Source organism: Abramis brama, assembly GCF_963993115.1.
Source record: "Abramis brama genome assembly, chromosome: 16".
NCBI classification, from domain to species: Eukaryota; Metazoa; Chordata; class Actinopteri; order Cypriniformes; family Leuciscidae; genus Abramis; species Abramis brama.
In genome coordinates, this window is record NC_139978.1 from 27,134,590 (window position 1) to 27,151,227 (window position 16,638).

Genomic DNA, 16,638 nt, shown 5'->3' on the forward strand with positions numbered 1-16,638 from the left:
TTGAACCTTTAGAATATTTAAGTTTACATACCCCTTGCAGAATCTGCAAAATGTTAATTTTAACAAAATAAGAGGGATAACACAATATGCATGTTATTTTTGATTTAGTACTGTACTGAATAAGATAGTTTACATAAAAGATGTTTATAGTCCACAAGACTAAAAAAATAGCTGAATTTATAAAAAGTACCCTGTTCAAAAGTTTATATATCCTTGATTCTTAATACTGTGTGTAATGTGGACTATATGTAGGCTAAACATCTTTTATGTAAACTATCTTATTCAGGACAGTACTGAAAAAATAACATGCATTCTTTATGATCCCTCTTATAAATATATAAAATTATACTTAGTTTTTTTTAACAAAGCTCTGTGTTTTTATTGTGGGGAGAAAAAAACGATGCAATGCAACACGATTGAGCAATGTACAAATAAGCATTCCTCAAAAGATGTACAATATCAAATTTGATGTACAGTATTAAATTTGATACTAATGTTATAACTTGATTTTTCAAAAAAAAGAAGTGATGTAGGGATAATCAAGTTAAACCTAAGTTGCTTCAGTCCAACAAGTGTTCATCTTGAAATATTACAAACAATTTAAAAGTTATTTTTAAATTTACTTTATAAAAATGTAAAGATTTATTAATAAAAAAAAGTAAAGAAAATTTCAGAGAAAAACCACAACCTGAAGGGGGACTTTTTAGAATTATACTAAAAGGCCTTTCAATTGCCAAAAAAGAGGACAGAAGGCATGTAGATTGTGTAAAACAGTTTTTTTTTTAGCAAAGATTTGATCATGTTGATTTAAAGGCCTTAGAAATTTGCATATGAAATATGATACAGTAGGCTTTAGAGGGTTAATGCCATATAAAGTCATTTCTCTGTGTGATAGTGGTAGGGAAGCCTCAGATCTCAAATGTTTTGGATAATGTACATTTACAGTAGAAGAAGTGTTTTTTTGACATTTTAAATGTTGCCAAACAAGCTGCCTGTGATAGTAGTTTGCTACTCTCCTTGTTTCCTTTTTCTCAGCCAGGGATATAAAGATTGTGAAGGATCTTCAGAATGCCAGTGTGACCGAGAGGGAGAGTGTGACATTTATCTGTGAGGTCAACTGGGAAGATGTGGATGGGATGTGGTACAAGGACGACAGTCGTTTGAGAGCTAGGGACAATATTAAAATAAGATGTGAGGGTATGTGTGAAAAGTTTAGTGACACTATGACTTCTGGTGGATGTCAGTATGTTCATAACAGAGTCATTCTAAAAATATGCTAACAAACATTTCACCTGACTTTTTAGGCACGAAAAAGAGATTTCAAACTTCATATGAAAAGCATAATCCTATAATTTAACCCAACATGTATTAAATTACATAGTTTTATATGATATATAGGTTTGCATGTTAAAAAATAGATATTTGAGTTTGTCAAGTGCATAAAAAGTCCTTATCTCCTTTGTCTAGCATATTTATTTGTTGATTTAAAAAACAAAACAAATAAAGCATTAATGCACTATAACAAGTTTGCAAAAACGCAAAACAAAATAAGTATTTGATATAAAAAACAATTTGTCCCTCGATTTCTTTCCATTGATGTTTTTAATGTTAACATTTTTTATTTTTTATTGTTTTTAAAATTAAAAAAGCTGTGTATGTAGCTGTGCACAATGTTGAAAAATTAATTTACCTTTACATTTTCCATTTAGTTAATTTAAATTAGATACTGGTGTTAAATAATTAGAAAAAACAAACAAAAAACCCCCCGTCAGAATATGATTTTTTTTTGAGAATGACCTTGAAAAGGTCTTTAATTGAAAATGATAATATTTTGTTTTAGAATCTAATTTTCAGCAGCTCTTTCAAATTTGATCAAATCTTACAAACAGGTAAAATACACTCCCTGACCTATAAATCGGTCAAACCAGAAGATGCTGGTGAAATCAGATTCACTGCCGAGAGGGTCTCTTCAACAGCAACGCTACGAGTTAAAGGTAAAAATTAGAGCATCGCATTTGATTTTGCATTGCATTGAAAATTTCTTCAATTGTGTTTGAATTTACCAAGGATGATCATTGCAGAGCTTCCAGTTCATTTTTTGAAGCCCCTGAGGGTGAAGATTGCCATGTACAAACACCGTGCCTTGCTGGAGTGTCAGGTCTCCCGTGACAATGCTGTGGTTAAATGGTACAGAAGAAACCATGAAATTGTGCCAAATGGCAAGTACCAAACTATCAGTGAAGGTGTGTACAGACAGCTCATCATAGATGATGTGGGCTCCTCAGATGAAGACACTTTTATCTGTGATGCTGTTGATGAGAGGACATCCTGCCAACTGTTTGTAGAAGGTGAGAAGTCATTTTTTTCCTAAAGTAAATTTAATCATAATTTAAATACAGTTTACTTATCCAGTTTCAATATTATCATTGATATAACAGATTCATTCTTGGTCTACTTTTACTCATTTAGTAAGTTAATCTATCCTTTTAAAATATGCATTGGATATTTGTCTATCTTACAGAGCAGGCCATCAGCATTTTGAAAGGACTCAGTTCTGTGGAGGTCATGGAGCCTAAAGAGGCTCGTTTTAAAGTGGAAACCAGTATTAAATTAGAGAGGGCACCAAAATGGACCCTGAATGGGCAGATGTTATGTCCCTGTCCAGAAATCAGGATTGAGAGGCAAGGAACCTCGAACAGACTTATTTTCACCCAAACTGACAGCAGCATGTGTGGCATTGTGCAGTTCACCTCGGGGAAGAGCAAGTCAGAAGCTCAACTCACAGTTACAGGTAATTATCTGGTCAATCTCAAATATTCAGAGTAGGGATACACAATAAATTGGTGCCATATTAGTTATCGGACAAGTTTTTTCTTTATTATTGGTACCAGAGTATTGGTTATTTAATTGTGCAAGCTCATGTCCACTATTTTTGCGTTTAGGCCGCGTTTGCACTGGCTCCAAAAATGTAATTTTGTACAAAAATTTGACACACATCGGCATTTGTTGCACGCGTGTAAACACAAAAATCACACCTGTATGCACGTTGTAATATGTTGTTAATGGACGTCTTTGATGCTCTTCACCAAGCGCTTACACATACACACAGGAGCGTTTGAAAGCAGGCGTCTATCAGCGGGTATATTAGAGATCTGCTGACAGACGCATGCTTTCAAATGCTACCATGTGTAATATCTGTGTAAGCTCTCAGTGAAGAGCGTATATTTACAACATGTTATTGAAGCGTTGATCATTGTAGACAATCACAGACATGCATGTTGAGCTCGTGAACACAATAGCCAATCAGAGACATATATGTTGAGCACGTGAACACAATGGCCAATCAGAGGTGTTTAAGAATCCGTTCAACAGCGCTCAAAATGCTAGAGGGAAATGCTGGTATAGTCACATTTTAAAAATGTTAGTACCGACTTGTTAGTCGGAAATCAGTACTTTTGACAACATTATTTTGAATTAATTTAAACTAGTCATTTATTTTAATATTAGCCATTTATCGTTAATTGGCCATACCAAAATCAGTGACCATATCAGTGCATCCCTAAATCAGAGCATAGAGCCATGCATTTGTATTATATGGCTTGTGAATAATGTGCCTTATGAATTCTTGCTTTCCTACACTTTCCTAATAGAGCGGCCTTTGATCGTCAAACAGCCCATTTCAGATGTAGAGGTGAAGGAGAACGGGTCAGTTACTCTCAGCTGTGAGTTCTGTCCATCCCCCAGAGTGGTGCGCTGGTTCAAGGGTAGGACCCCCCTGTTTGCCTCCAATAAGTGCACAATGAAGCGAGAAAAGAACCGGGTTGAGATGACTATCCTGGGTGTTAAAGCAGCAGATTCAGGAGAGTATCGCTGCCTGGCTGGTGGCTCGGAGACAAGAGGAAGAATCAGTGTGGAAGGTACCTGCTTTTAGCTACAGTATAAGGGTGTTTAACGTACCTGTAAATTTTGAACACATCATCAAAATAAGACACAATCTGCATTGTCTTGCCTGGTATAGTCTTCCATTTGCACGAGTAGCTTTTCATGAAGCATTTTAGAGCACAGATGAGACACATTCAGTACATTAGAAATAATTTTTCTTTTCTTGCAGTTAAAAGGTTGAAGATCATAAGACACCTGGAGCAAGTAGAGACTGAGGAAGATGGATCTGCTGTATTCAGTTGTGAACTAAGTCACGAGTCACCCAGTGTCCAATGGCTTCTCAATGACAGAGTTCTGTACACCAACCACATAAACAAAATCCAGAATTCTGGAAAAGTGTACAGTCTGTTTCTAAAGCGACTCGCTCCTCAAGAGAGCCGTGTAACATTCAAAACCTTTGATATCAGCGAGTCTGCGTTCCTCAGAGTCAGAGGTAAGGTTTGCAGTTACCGTGGGACTAAGAAAACAGGACTTTTGAATAATCTGCTGTCCAAATTCTCTACATTCAAAGCAGAGACACATTTACAACAGGTAATTTACAACAGGTATCGGATATATTATTGTTTATGCCCAGCGCAGCACATTTGAAAGGAATAGCAATAAATTATGGAAGAGATTTAACCCTTTAAGAGCACTATTTCTTTCCATTTACAAGTTCATGCATAAAATGAGTTGTACTTTTACAACACATTTCAGGCCACACAAACATAATCAACTTTAATAGTTGTAATCAACTAACCTTTCAAATCCAGTGGTTATAATACTCTCCAGTCTATTTTTAAACCATAGTTTAGGGACTATCCAACCAGCATATTATGAAGCCCCTAAAAGGACATGGTGATGGAAAAAATATGAGATGGAAATTTCAATGCATTTGCATTCTCTTGCGTTCCCCAGAGAAACTTTGTGTTTGCTCGCAAAACCGTTGAGTTACATTGCACAACTTTTACATTCCCTGAGAAAATGTGCCTTTACTCGTAAAGAACTCAAAATTTTTGCGAGTGAACGCCAAGTTACTCAGGGGAATGCAAAACATTTGCGAGAGAATTCAATTGCATTGACATAATTTTTCCTTTCATCTCGTGTTTTTTTTCTATCACTATGTCCCTTTAGGGGTTCCTTAGCATCCCTCCTTTATTATTATGATATTTTTTTCAATAGCACATTATAGCATACATTTTTCAGTCTTTCTTACTGTACATTATATAATGTTGTGATGCCTAAATTCACTTTAGCATGCAAAAGTGAGCGTTCATTTTCTTTGGTATAGATTTCTAATATCGGCCATTTATGTGTCTCTTAGAGAAGCCAGCAGTGTTCCTCAGGTCACTGGAGGATGTAGCAGGTGAGGAGCGTGGTGAAGTCCTTCTGCAGTGTGAGGTTTCCAAGCCATCTGTAACTCCTGTCTGGAGGAAAGATGGTGAAAGTCTGACCGCCAGTGAGAAGTATGAGATTCTCCATGTGGGAAAGTCATTGACTCTTATAATTCGTAAGCTGAGAAAAGACGATGGAGGGGAGTACAGCTGTGATATTGGCTGCAGCCAAACTAAAGCGAAAGTCATAGTTCGTGGTAGGTTCCATAATCTCTAATTTAATCTAATTGAAAAAATTTACAAAAATATACATTTTATTCAAACTGAGGGACTTTTTTTAGATCTGCGCATTACCATTACCAAACGCATAAGGACAACAACTGTGCTGGAAGGGGAAAACTGCAGTTTTGAGTGTATCCTGTCCCATGATATCATCGATGAAGCATTGTGGATCTTGAATGGCAAACTGATTGTCAGCAATGGACGGATCATAGTCGCTAACAAGGGGCGCAAATACACAATGAGCATTCAGGAGGTTATTATATCTGATGCCGGAGAAGTGGTCTTTACCATCAAAGATCTCAGTTGCAGGACTATGTTGTTCGTCAAAGGTGATTGTTTAAATTTGCAAATAATGCAAGTTTCCAAGTTCAGCATTGCTTACACTCTGTCTCTTCTGTTTTCTCAGAGAAGCCTGTGAGAGTATTTAGGGAAATGCTAAATGTTAAAGCGACACCCGGTGAAGATCCAGAGCTCAGCTGTGAGATCACCAAACCTGATGCAACAGTTAAATGGCTGAAAAATGGGCGACTAATTAGAGTCAGCCCAAAATATGAAATTACCCAAAAGGATTATTTGGTGAAGCTCATCATCCATAATGCAGCCATAATGGACTCAGGAGAGTACTGCTGTGAGGCTGATGGGATTGCTACAAGGGCAAGATTAGATGTCAGAGGTAAATACTTCCTTATTCACTATTATAAATTTGAGTTGGCTCATTTCTTCTTTATTAATTTTTCCCAGTGCAACTGCTCTTTTAGTGATTGACCGATCATGTTCATTTCATTCTGCTGAATGCCATTTACACTGTTACTCTCTCTTTTGTCGTAATGCATTTAGACTTGCAACAAACATTTGCGAAGGAACTGAAGGATTTGCGCGCAGAGGAAAAGGGCACAGTGATCATGGAGTGTGAAACCAGGCGGCCCGCCACTACCGTGAACTGGCTAAAAGGCTTGATGGTGCTCAGCTCGGGACAAAAGTACATGATGAAGAAAAAGGATGTTGTCCTCACTCTGACCATCTTCAGTCTGGAGAAGAGTGACAGTGCCATCTACACCTGTGACGTTGGGACAATGCAGAGCAGGGCATTACTTACAGTTCAAGGTAGCCAAACAACATAATTGTTTAAAATTCTTTCAGAATTATATACCTTTAAAAAATGAATCTGAGATGGGTTACTAAAAATAAAGTGCTGGAAAACTATTTTATAGCCACTTTATGAATTGTAAAAGTTTTTATGCTTCAATTGCATTTTTCATATGAATCTGGCTCTCAGGTCAAAAAGTGGTCATTGTGGATGAGCTAGAAGATAAAGAGTGTCTGGAAGGAGATACCATCGTCTTTAAGTGTCGGATCTGCCCAAGTGACTACACTGACGTTAAATGGTACCTGGATGAGACCTTGCTCTACACTAATGATCTTAACGAGATCAAGATGATGCCTGGTGGCTACCACACTCTTACCTTCAAACAGCTTGCACGTAAAGACACCGGCACCATCTCCTTCGAGGCTGGGGACAAAAGATCATATGCGTCACTATTAGTCAGGGGTAACTATTATAAATCATGACACTTGACAAGATGCATGTGGCATATACTGTTAGCTTGAAATAGCGGATTGCCGTTAATAATGCTCATGAGAAGGCATTTTGGGACTACTAGTCAATATGTCTTTTACTGCTTTGTTATTATAAATAGATCATGATACATATAATTTATTATACATGATGTTATATATAATATATAATTTGTGAGGTTTAGAACAAAAAAGGAGATTTAAAGAGGCTTATGTGTAAACTTTTTTGTCTTTATGTTGTCTACAACATAAATCTGAAATGTGTTTTTGTAATAAACCTCTTTGAATAACAGAGAGACGTCCCACGATAACTAAAGCATTGGAGGACACAGAAGCAATTGAAGGAGGAAGTGTGGTGCTGTTATGCAAGACCTCAAAGCCATGTCATATTGTTTGGTACAAAGATGGCTGTTTAATCTGGAATTCCTCAAAGTACGTAGTTAGTCGATCTGGAAATGAGGCCAGGCTGGCCATCCGTGATGTGAAAGACAGTGACGCAGGGGTGTACGAGTGCGATGCAGGATCGGTTAGCAGTAAAGCCACTTTGACTGTTAAAGGTAATTCAGATGTCTCATTTCCACATTCTACCATATGGGAGGTTTTAGTTTTACTACTTTTTCTAAAATTACATCATCTTTATGTTTGTTTCACATTAGTTATCCCTGCTGAGTTTACAAAAGCGCTTCAGAACCAGGAGGCCAAAGAGGGAGAGAGTGTGATGCTGACGTGCGAATACTCTATACCCGGCGTCCAGTTTGTCTGGCGCAAAGGGCCTGAGACACTAAAATATAGTGAGAAGTACCACATGAGGCAGAGGAAATCTTGCATTTCTCTTACAATACACAATCTGATGCCGGAAGACTCTGGGAATTACACATGCATTTGCAGAGACCAAAAAACTATGGCTACTGTTACAGTCAATGGTACTGATTACTATGAAAATAAATTCATAACATTTGTCTTTGATTTGTAGCTTCATTTATACCATTCCCTCTTTTCCAGCGGTTCTTATATCATTTGTTAAAGAGCTCAAGAACCAAGAGACAGAGGAGGGTAAAAATGTGACATTACGCTGTGAGCTTTCTAAAGCTGGAATCCCTGTGGAATGGTTGAAAGGTGAACAAACTCTCTGTCCTGGCGAGAAGTATCAGATGAGACACATAGTCACCATACTGGAGCTGGTAATCAGAAATCCAGTGCCAGAGGTCAGTGGAACGTACATATGCGTGTGTGAAGATCAAAGGACCAAAGCTATTATCAAAATACGAAGTAAGACAAGATGTTGAATATAAAGACTTTGCTTCTCCAATGATCTGAATGCTGAAAATGGAGCTTATATATTCTTTTATATTTCCTTAGCTCAACCCATCACGTTCAAACAGAAGTTAAGAAATCAAATAGCTGAGGAGGGAAACAGCATAATCTTACATTGTGAGATATCCAAACAAGACACCCCTGTTGAGTGGAGAAAGGGGAACAACCTGCTCAAGTCCGGAGAGAAGTACAAGATCAGGCAGAGAGCCTGCATGCTAGAGCTGAAGATTTTCAATTTGACACAAGAGGATAGTGGAGTCTATAGCTGTACATGTGAAACTGCCCAGACATCAGCCAACATTACTGTTAGTGGTAAGCTAGTCCAATTCACTAGTCAATCAATCATCCAAAATAAGGATTTTTTTTTTTAATGCTTGCCCAGTCAGGGCAGTAGGTTTGTTTCTTGACCTGCCAATTTTTCACTGCCACTAAAACAAAATAGTGATCATTTAACAATGCTTTTTTATATTTGCTAAAATTATATGTAGAAATATATATTTATATTTATTAAGTATACTTTACAAAAATGTTCACTAATTAATTTCTTTACTGCTTTGATTTATTTTTAATTGTTTGTTAATATTATACATATATAATGTTATATAGAACATGTATAAAAAGTTTGTGTTAGCTATTAAGAAGCTGTTTATAAGAGTGATTTTATACACAGTATATACAGGTGTGTTAATGTATGTATATGTGTGTGTGTGCGTGTACATGTATGTGCAGTGTGTGTGTGTATAAATATTTATATTATGTACAATTTTGAAACAAGCTAGAAATTATACAGGTATAATCATGTCATGTCATCAAACTTTGTCAAAAATCTATTTTATCCAGCTAGATAAAATAACAATAATAATTAAATAACTAATAATTTGCTAGGAATAAAAATGGTTGTCAGATCAATGAATGTTTGTTTATTTATTTATTTATTTATTTATTTATTTATTTATTTATTTATTTATTTATTTATCTATCTATCTATCTATTTATAGTATCAACTCAGCATTGGTTTGGACAAGTGACTGCAGTCAGCTGGTCCGAAACTGTCTCACACTTAATGTTGACTGCTAATTTACAAAAATTTTTGCCCGGTCGTTTGCCAAAATAAAAAAGGATGTACTTATTTGTGTCTTTTTGTTCTGTAGGTCAACCTATCACTTTCAAAGAGAAGCTGAAAAACCTGGTAGCCGATGAAGGGAAGATGATACAGTTGCATTGTGAGCTTTCCAAAACCGGTGTCCCAGTAGAATGGTGGAATGGAGACGAGCTGCTCCAGCCTGGAGAGAAGTATAAGATGAAACAACGAGACACATCAGTTGAGCTGATCATCTGTGAGGCCGTGCCTGAAGACAGTGGAGTCTACAGATGTGTCTGTGGAGACCAAAAGACCAAAGCTACAATCAAAATTGTTGGTAAGGTTTTGTTTCATTGAGTTTTTGTTATTGATACAAAATTGATGTTATTATAAAACACATTGGTTGCCCAGGTGCTCCTGCTACTTTTAAACAAAAACTTACGAACCAAGAAGCTCTTGAAGGGGAATCTATAACCTTACATTGTGAGCTCTCCAAAGTTGGAGTACCTGTGCAATGGTGGAGAGGAGATAAACCGCTCCTTCCAGGGCCACGGTACCAGACGAGGCTGGATGGAAGGACAGCTGAGTTAGAAATAACTAATATTTTCTCTGAAGATGCTGGAATATACAGCTGTGTGACTGGAGGCCAAAAGACCACAGCTGAAGTGAAAGTCAAAGGTAAGGTCTAAAGAATGTTAAAAATATATACACTACCACTCTAAAGATTTTTTTGAATTAATCGTTTTAATAGCAAAGATGCATTAAATTGATCAAAAGTGGCAGTAAAGACATTTATAATATTATATAAGATTTCTGTTCTTTTGAACTTTCTATTCATCAGAGAATCCTGATTTTTTTTAATAACAATTAACCCAAAAATATTAAGCAGCACAACTGGTTTCAACATTGATATTAATAAGAAATGTTTCTTGAGCACCAAATCAGCATGTAAGAATGGTTTCTGAAGGATCATGTGACACTGAAGACTGGAGTAATAGCTGAAAATTCAGCTTTGAAATCATAGGAATACATTTTAAAACATTTAAAAATTGAAAAAAGCTGTTTTAAATTGCAATAATATTTCACAATATTACAGAATTTACTGTATTTTTGATCGAATAAATGCAGGCTTTATGAGCATAAGAGTCATTTTAGGGTGTTTTCACACTTGGCAGTTTTGGTTTGATTAAAACTAACTCTAGAGCGATTGCTCTGTTAATTTCAGTTGAATATGTGTAAACAATTCCAAATGAACCCTGGTGCGGTTCGACTGAAATATGAACTCAACAAGGACCAACAACATATATTTTTTTACAAATTATTTTCTTTTTTGGTCCAGACCAAAACAACCAAGACAACTGAACTAAAAGTGTGAACACACCATAAATCTTACAGACTTTTGAAAGATAGCGTATATATCATGATTTCTGCTTGTGAGGTAATGGTTTATATTAAAGGGATAGTTCGCCCAAAAATGATATTTAAGCCATGATTTACTCACCCTCAAGCCGTTCGAGATGCGTATGTCAATCTTTTTTCAGACGAACACATTTTCAGTTATTTTAGAAAATGTCTTAGATCTTTCAGTGGTTATAATGTGAAGCAATGGGGTCCAGCTGCTTCAAGTCCGAAAATGTACATGCATCCTTCTCAAAAATAATCCATCCGGCTCCAGGGGGATAAAGGAAGGCCTTCTAAGGGTAATCCGTGCGATTCCTGCGCTACGTCCTACGTCATACGCCAGCCACCATCTCCATGAACGCGCGCCGACCGCCACCGGAAGCCAGTTATTTTCGTTTATAAAGTTTTAAATATGTATATTTTTACGACAAAACCGCACGGATTACCCTCAGAAGGCCTTCCTTTATCCCCCTGGAGCCGGATGGATTATTTTTGTGAAGGATGCATGCACATTTTGGGACTTCAACGTTGTGTACCCCATTGCTTCACATTATAACCACTGAAAGATCTAAGACATTTTCTAAAATAACTGAAAATGTGTTCGTCTGAAAAAAGATTGACATATGCAACTCGAACGGCTTGAGGGTGAGTAAATCATGGCTTAAATATCATTTTTGGGCGAACTATCCCTTTAAAAGACCAAAAATGTCAATATTTTCTCAGCTCTTCCGATTACATTCAGTCGAGAGCTTCAGGACCAGGTGTCTATAGAGGGTGAAAGTGCAGTATTTACCTGTGAGCTTTCAAAGCCTGGTGCTCCAGTCGAATGGAGGAAAGGTAGAGTAATTCTGAAACCTGGAGCCAAATATCACACGAAACTGGAGGGACGATTAACCAAACTGGTGATAAATAATCTTGTTGAGGATGATGCAGGAAATTACACCTGCAAAACCAAAGATTCACAGTCAACAGCCAAATTGATGGTTCAAGGTAATATCCGAATTACTGCTGAATTTTTGATATTATGGATTTAATATAGGGCTGGGGTAAACGATTATTTATTAAACGATTAGTCGGGCGATTATTTTATCGATTAGTCGACTAATCTAACGACTAATTTGAATTAATTATCCTGTCTGTTATTCGCATATCTCTCGAACCGTTACTCCGATGGATTTCAAACTCGACAGCTGTCTGGGCACGAGTAAGTGCAGTGCCAAGTTTGACGTTGTTTGGATGAGAAATGCAAAAGATATTGTTAAATATATCAGTAAAAGAAGCACTTAGAAGGTTGTGGTTTAAAAAATAAACATTCTGACAAACACACTGTCAGCTACAATGTTTACTTCTGAATAATATAGTATAAACGTGATAAATCCATTTTGATTAATTTGAGTAAAAAATTGATTTTATTTACCAAGAAAGTGGCAAGATTAAAACCACTATTTTCTGTTTCAAACTTTCACATAGCATCTTTAGGTTATAATAACATAAATAATTCAAATCCAGATTTTGATTTTCAAAGATTTATTATAAAAACAGATTATTTTTTTCCCAAAAATGCAATAAATTCATGACACGTTTTTTTTTTTAAATGCAATTAATCCATTGAATCAATATAAAAGTTATTTTTCATATTGAAACTGTTGAAAATACACAACAAAGTAAGTTGATCCACATGACAGCCTCTGAACTCGGTCAATACTAATCTTATATTTAGCACGTACTGGACTAAACATAGGCTACATTCAATCAGCCATCGCTAAGAAATACCTTCTGAAATTTTTTGACGGCGATCAGCTGTAAAATGGCTTGGTCCTGCTCGGTTTTCGTTGACTGAGTACAAGAATTTTTTTAAAAGATCCCCTGGGGTTCACGTGTCAGCATTCGACAGAAGTTTGACGCAGTGTGAGAACAAGCAACAGTCGGCATTTCTCTTCCTCCCGCGTGCCTCATCTTGTTAATCTCCTCACGTAAATGATTAGATTTCGATGGCTTACGTTTCTTCCCTACGGCAGAATCCACCACAGGTCCATCAATGCCGTCAAATGTATTCATTTTTTTGTTTGTTTGTTGATCAAAAAGTGCAAAGTAGATAAGGAAAACTAGGATGCCGGGTGTATTCAAAGCGCCACCGTTACTGTTTACAATGCGTGGAATGGTGCGCTGTGATTGGTTGAGCGGATTTATCACATTCTGCAGAGAAAGGAGACAGGCGTTTGTCGCGGTTTGGAAAGAAAGGGAGAAAACATGACAGAATAACACGGCGGGCGGTGTGTGTGTGGCGAGCTGTACCTCCGGGAATGGTACAAAAAAATAAAAAAAATAAAAAAATAAATAAATAAAGAAGCGTCGACGCAAAAAATATGACGTCGACGTAATTTTGACGTCGACGCGTCGACGTCATCGACGCACCGCTACAGCACTAATTTAATATGCATTTCATTTTCATGACCATGTGATTTTTTTGATTCTGAGTGATCAAGTTCTTACATTTCATTTAAAATGGCCATTTCCTCCACAGCTACTGTTGACCCTAGTCAGGTTATGCGATATTGAATTTAACAAGGATGAAATCGAGGTTGTGAGGGATAGACTTACAGTCTTTACTTTGGCAGGCACTATATAAAGGCACTAGATCACATAATGTTCAAAACTGTTACTCACAACTTTCAAAACTGTTAGTCAAAGGGAGTTCTTGTCTTCTGAATTTTTTTTCTGAAAGACTTTTGGTCAGCTGAACAATCAGCATGTTGAACGCACTTCTAAGTTCTAACCCTCACAGCCTTATTTTCATTCCTGTCTAAAATTAAATTTGGTGCTACCCTGATAAGGTATATAGCATGCTGTCATGGCATTACACAAGCCCACTGCACAGGTTTAATTAATCTCTCAACAGTGATATAAATCATTGTTGGATTTTCATTACATGATGTTTAAATTCATACCCTCTCATTACACTCCATATTTGGCATCTGAAGAGTCTTGATATGACAAATCCCTTCATATAATATTGGTTGATAAAAACTGTAACATAGTAATGTAGCTTTTGTCGGGATCTTGCCCAATTCATTACAGCATTGGCTGGTTATGAAGAGCTATAGTGTGTTGGTGTACATAATGCATAAATAAAATATACCCCAATTAATTTAGATGATAGATGAACCCCAATTCATTTAGGACTTTGCCTGATGTAGTTATTAAAGTTGATTGAGCACAAAAAGTGTCTACTGGTAAGTTTTTGGTAACACTTGGAAGACACAACATTCACACTTTTGAAGAGCCTATAACTTTCAATACATGAAAACTGGCTTTTTTTTCCAATTCTTGGCTTTCTGAAGGACTCCCTGCTACCTTTAAAGCAACTCTGAAGAACCAGGAAGCTCAGGAGGGGAACAGTGTCACTTTGCACTGTGAACTTTCTAAGGCAGGAGTTCGAGTAGAGTGGTGGAAAGGAGAAGAAATGCTCAAGACTGGAGAAAAATATCAATTGAGACACAAAGAACCAAAAGCTGAACTGCTAATAAGGAAGGCACAACCAGAAGACAGTGGAGTTTATCGATGTGTATGTGAAGATCAAAAGACAGAAGCCACCATCAAAGTTAATGGTATGAATGTGTTCCAGGAAGTTTTCAAATTCAAGTTCCTGTAATTGAGCATTAGCCAATTTTTGCTAGAAATATTCTATGAAAAGATTTTATCAAAAACATGATCAGATATGGAACATCTGCTTTGTATAGCTCTCCCCATCACTTTCAAACAAGAACTTATGAATCAAGAGGGTGAAGAAGGGAACAACGTCACCTTGCGCTGTGAACTCTCAAAAGCCAGTGCTGATGTGGAGTGGTTGAAAGGAGAAGAAGTACTTAAGCCTGGAGAAAAGTACCTGATGAGACAGATTGCAACTAAAATGGAGCTTGTTATCAGGAAAGCCATACCTGAAGACAGTGGAGCCTACTTTTGTGTGTGCCCTGATCAGACATCCAAAGCAACGGTTAAAATCAATGGTACAAAACTCAGTCAAACGATTTTATAATTGCCAATTTTGTCAAATATTCTCCTTAGGTGACACAAATATATTTATGATTTCTTAGCTTTCCCAATCACGTTCAAACAAAACTTGAGGAATCAAGAAGTGGTGGAGGGCAACACTGTTGCTTTGCGTTGCGAGCTTTCCAAACCGGGCGCCGCTGTGAAATGGTGGAGGGGTGAAGAGATGCTGCGAGTTGGAGAAAAGTACCAGATGAGGACCGAGGGAAGGATTGCTGAACTACTTATCAAGAATGTCAACTCTGAAGATGTCAGCTCCTACAGCTGCACTACGGGAAAGGAAAAGACAACAGCAGAAGTTAAAGTCAAGGGTACGCTCTACTACTGCAAGATCAGATATTGTTATTCTTTAGTAATAGCTTTCCTCTTTCAAATAATTCTCAAACTTAACTTGAACACATTTTTCATGGTTTTCATAGCTCTACCCGTCACTTTTAAACAAGAACTCCAAAACGAAGTAACTAAAGAAGGTGGTCAAGCTGTGTTAAGCTGTGAGCTCTCTAAACCCGGCACTCCAGTAGACTGGAGAAAAGGAAGAATTATTCTTAAACCCAATGACAAGTATGAAATGAAGCAAGAGGGAACATTCACCAAACTGGTCATACATAATGTTGAAGCAAGTGATGCTGGGAGCTATTCATGTAAAACCAAGGATTCTGAGACAACTGCTGAGCTAACCGTTAAGGGTAAGGCATACAGACTTTTTGCAGAGGCGGCTTGGCACATTTTGGTCTTTTTTGGCTTGCTATTCTTGGGAGCCATTCATGTAAAACCAAGGTTTCTGAGACAACTGCTGAGCTAACCCATAAGGGTAAGGCATGCAGACTTTTTGCAGAGGCGGCTTGGCACATTTGGTCTTTTTTGGCTTGCTGTTTTTTATTATTGCTTCTTGGTCTTCTGCTTCGCTGTGCTTTGAGGGCCTGCATGGTTGTGTTGTGAAATAATCAGGCATATCTCTTTTGGTTGATGCTTCCAGTTCCATCTATCACTTTTAAAGTCAAGTTGAAAAATCAGGAAGTTGAAGAAGAAAATACACTCGTATTACACTGTGAGCTCTCAAAAGCTGGATGTCCTGTTGAATGGAGAAAGGGGGAAGAGCTCCTCAGATCTGGGTATAAGTATCAAATCAGGGAATGTGATGTTACAAGGGAGCTGATCATCATGAAAGCCTCGCCTGAAGACAGTGGAATCTACAGTTGCATTTGTGGGGAGCAGAATACCAAATCTACAGTCAGAGTGTTCGGTATGGATAAAGGTTTTAAAATTGAGCTTTTATTGTCGCTTACGCTCACAATGAGCTAACATGCTAATGTGCTATTCTTCAGCCACGCCAGTAACGTTCAAACAAAACCTGAAGAACCAAGAGGCTCCTGAGGGAGGTGTTGTTATACTGCACTGTGAGTTGTCCAAGGCTGGGGTACCAGTAACATGGTTGAGAGGGGACGAGGAGCTCAGCAATGGAACTAAATATAAGATCAAGCAGGAGGGATTGGTTGCCGAATTACGCATTAAAAATGTCCTTCCTGTGGATGTTGGGGAATATAGCTGCATTGTTAGAGACCAGAAGACAACAGCTGAAGTTAATGTTAGGGGTAGGTCCAATGCAGCTTTAATGACCTTCTCATTGAGTTCACACAAGGTAACATTGTGCTTATACCCAATATCTTGACAACACAACTT

The 16,638-nt window shown here is 37.4% G+C and overlaps 1 protein-coding gene across 1 annotated transcript in view; it reads left to right on the top strand.

Annotated features, from left to right (window-relative positions):
* obscna (obscurin, cytoskeletal calmodulin and titin-interacting RhoGEF a) overlaps window positions 1-16,638 on the top strand; it is a 47,715-nt gene that overhangs the window by 1,752 nt on the left and 29,325 nt on the right. Inside the window, exons 3-26 of the mRNA XM_084138757.1 lie at window positions 1,036-1,197; window positions 1,890-1,994; window positions 2,082-2,348; window positions 2,522-2,791; window positions 3,651-3,917; window positions 4,112-4,375; window positions 5,246-5,512; window positions 5,597-5,866; window positions 5,944-6,210; window positions 6,375-6,641; window positions 6,814-7,086; window positions 7,406-7,669; window positions 7,769-8,035; window positions 8,115-8,381; window positions 8,472-8,738; window positions 9,578-9,844; window positions 9,919-10,185; window positions 11,632-11,898; window positions 14,250-14,516; window positions 14,649-14,915; window positions 15,003-15,269; window positions 15,378-15,644; window positions 15,935-16,201; window positions 16,284-16,550. Of these exons, the coding sequence (XP_083994883.1) occupies window positions 1,036-1,197; window positions 1,890-1,994; window positions 2,082-2,348; window positions 2,522-2,791; window positions 3,651-3,917; window positions 4,112-4,375; window positions 5,246-5,512; window positions 5,597-5,866; window positions 5,944-6,210; window positions 6,375-6,641; window positions 6,814-7,086; window positions 7,406-7,669; window positions 7,769-8,035; window positions 8,115-8,381; window positions 8,472-8,738; window positions 9,578-9,844; window positions 9,919-10,185; window positions 11,632-11,898; window positions 14,250-14,516; window positions 14,649-14,915; window positions 15,003-15,269; window positions 15,378-15,644; window positions 15,935-16,201; window positions 16,284-16,550 (6,147 nt within the window). The remainder of the gene's footprint in view (window positions 1-1,035; window positions 1,198-1,889; window positions 1,995-2,081; window positions 2,349-2,521; window positions 2,792-3,650; window positions 3,918-4,111; window positions 4,376-5,245; window positions 5,513-5,596; window positions 5,867-5,943; window positions 6,211-6,374; window positions 6,642-6,813; window positions 7,087-7,405; window positions 7,670-7,768; window positions 8,036-8,114; window positions 8,382-8,471; window positions 8,739-9,577; window positions 9,845-9,918; window positions 10,186-11,631; window positions 11,899-14,249; window positions 14,517-14,648; window positions 14,916-15,002; window positions 15,270-15,377; window positions 15,645-15,934; window positions 16,202-16,283; window positions 16,551-16,638) is intronic.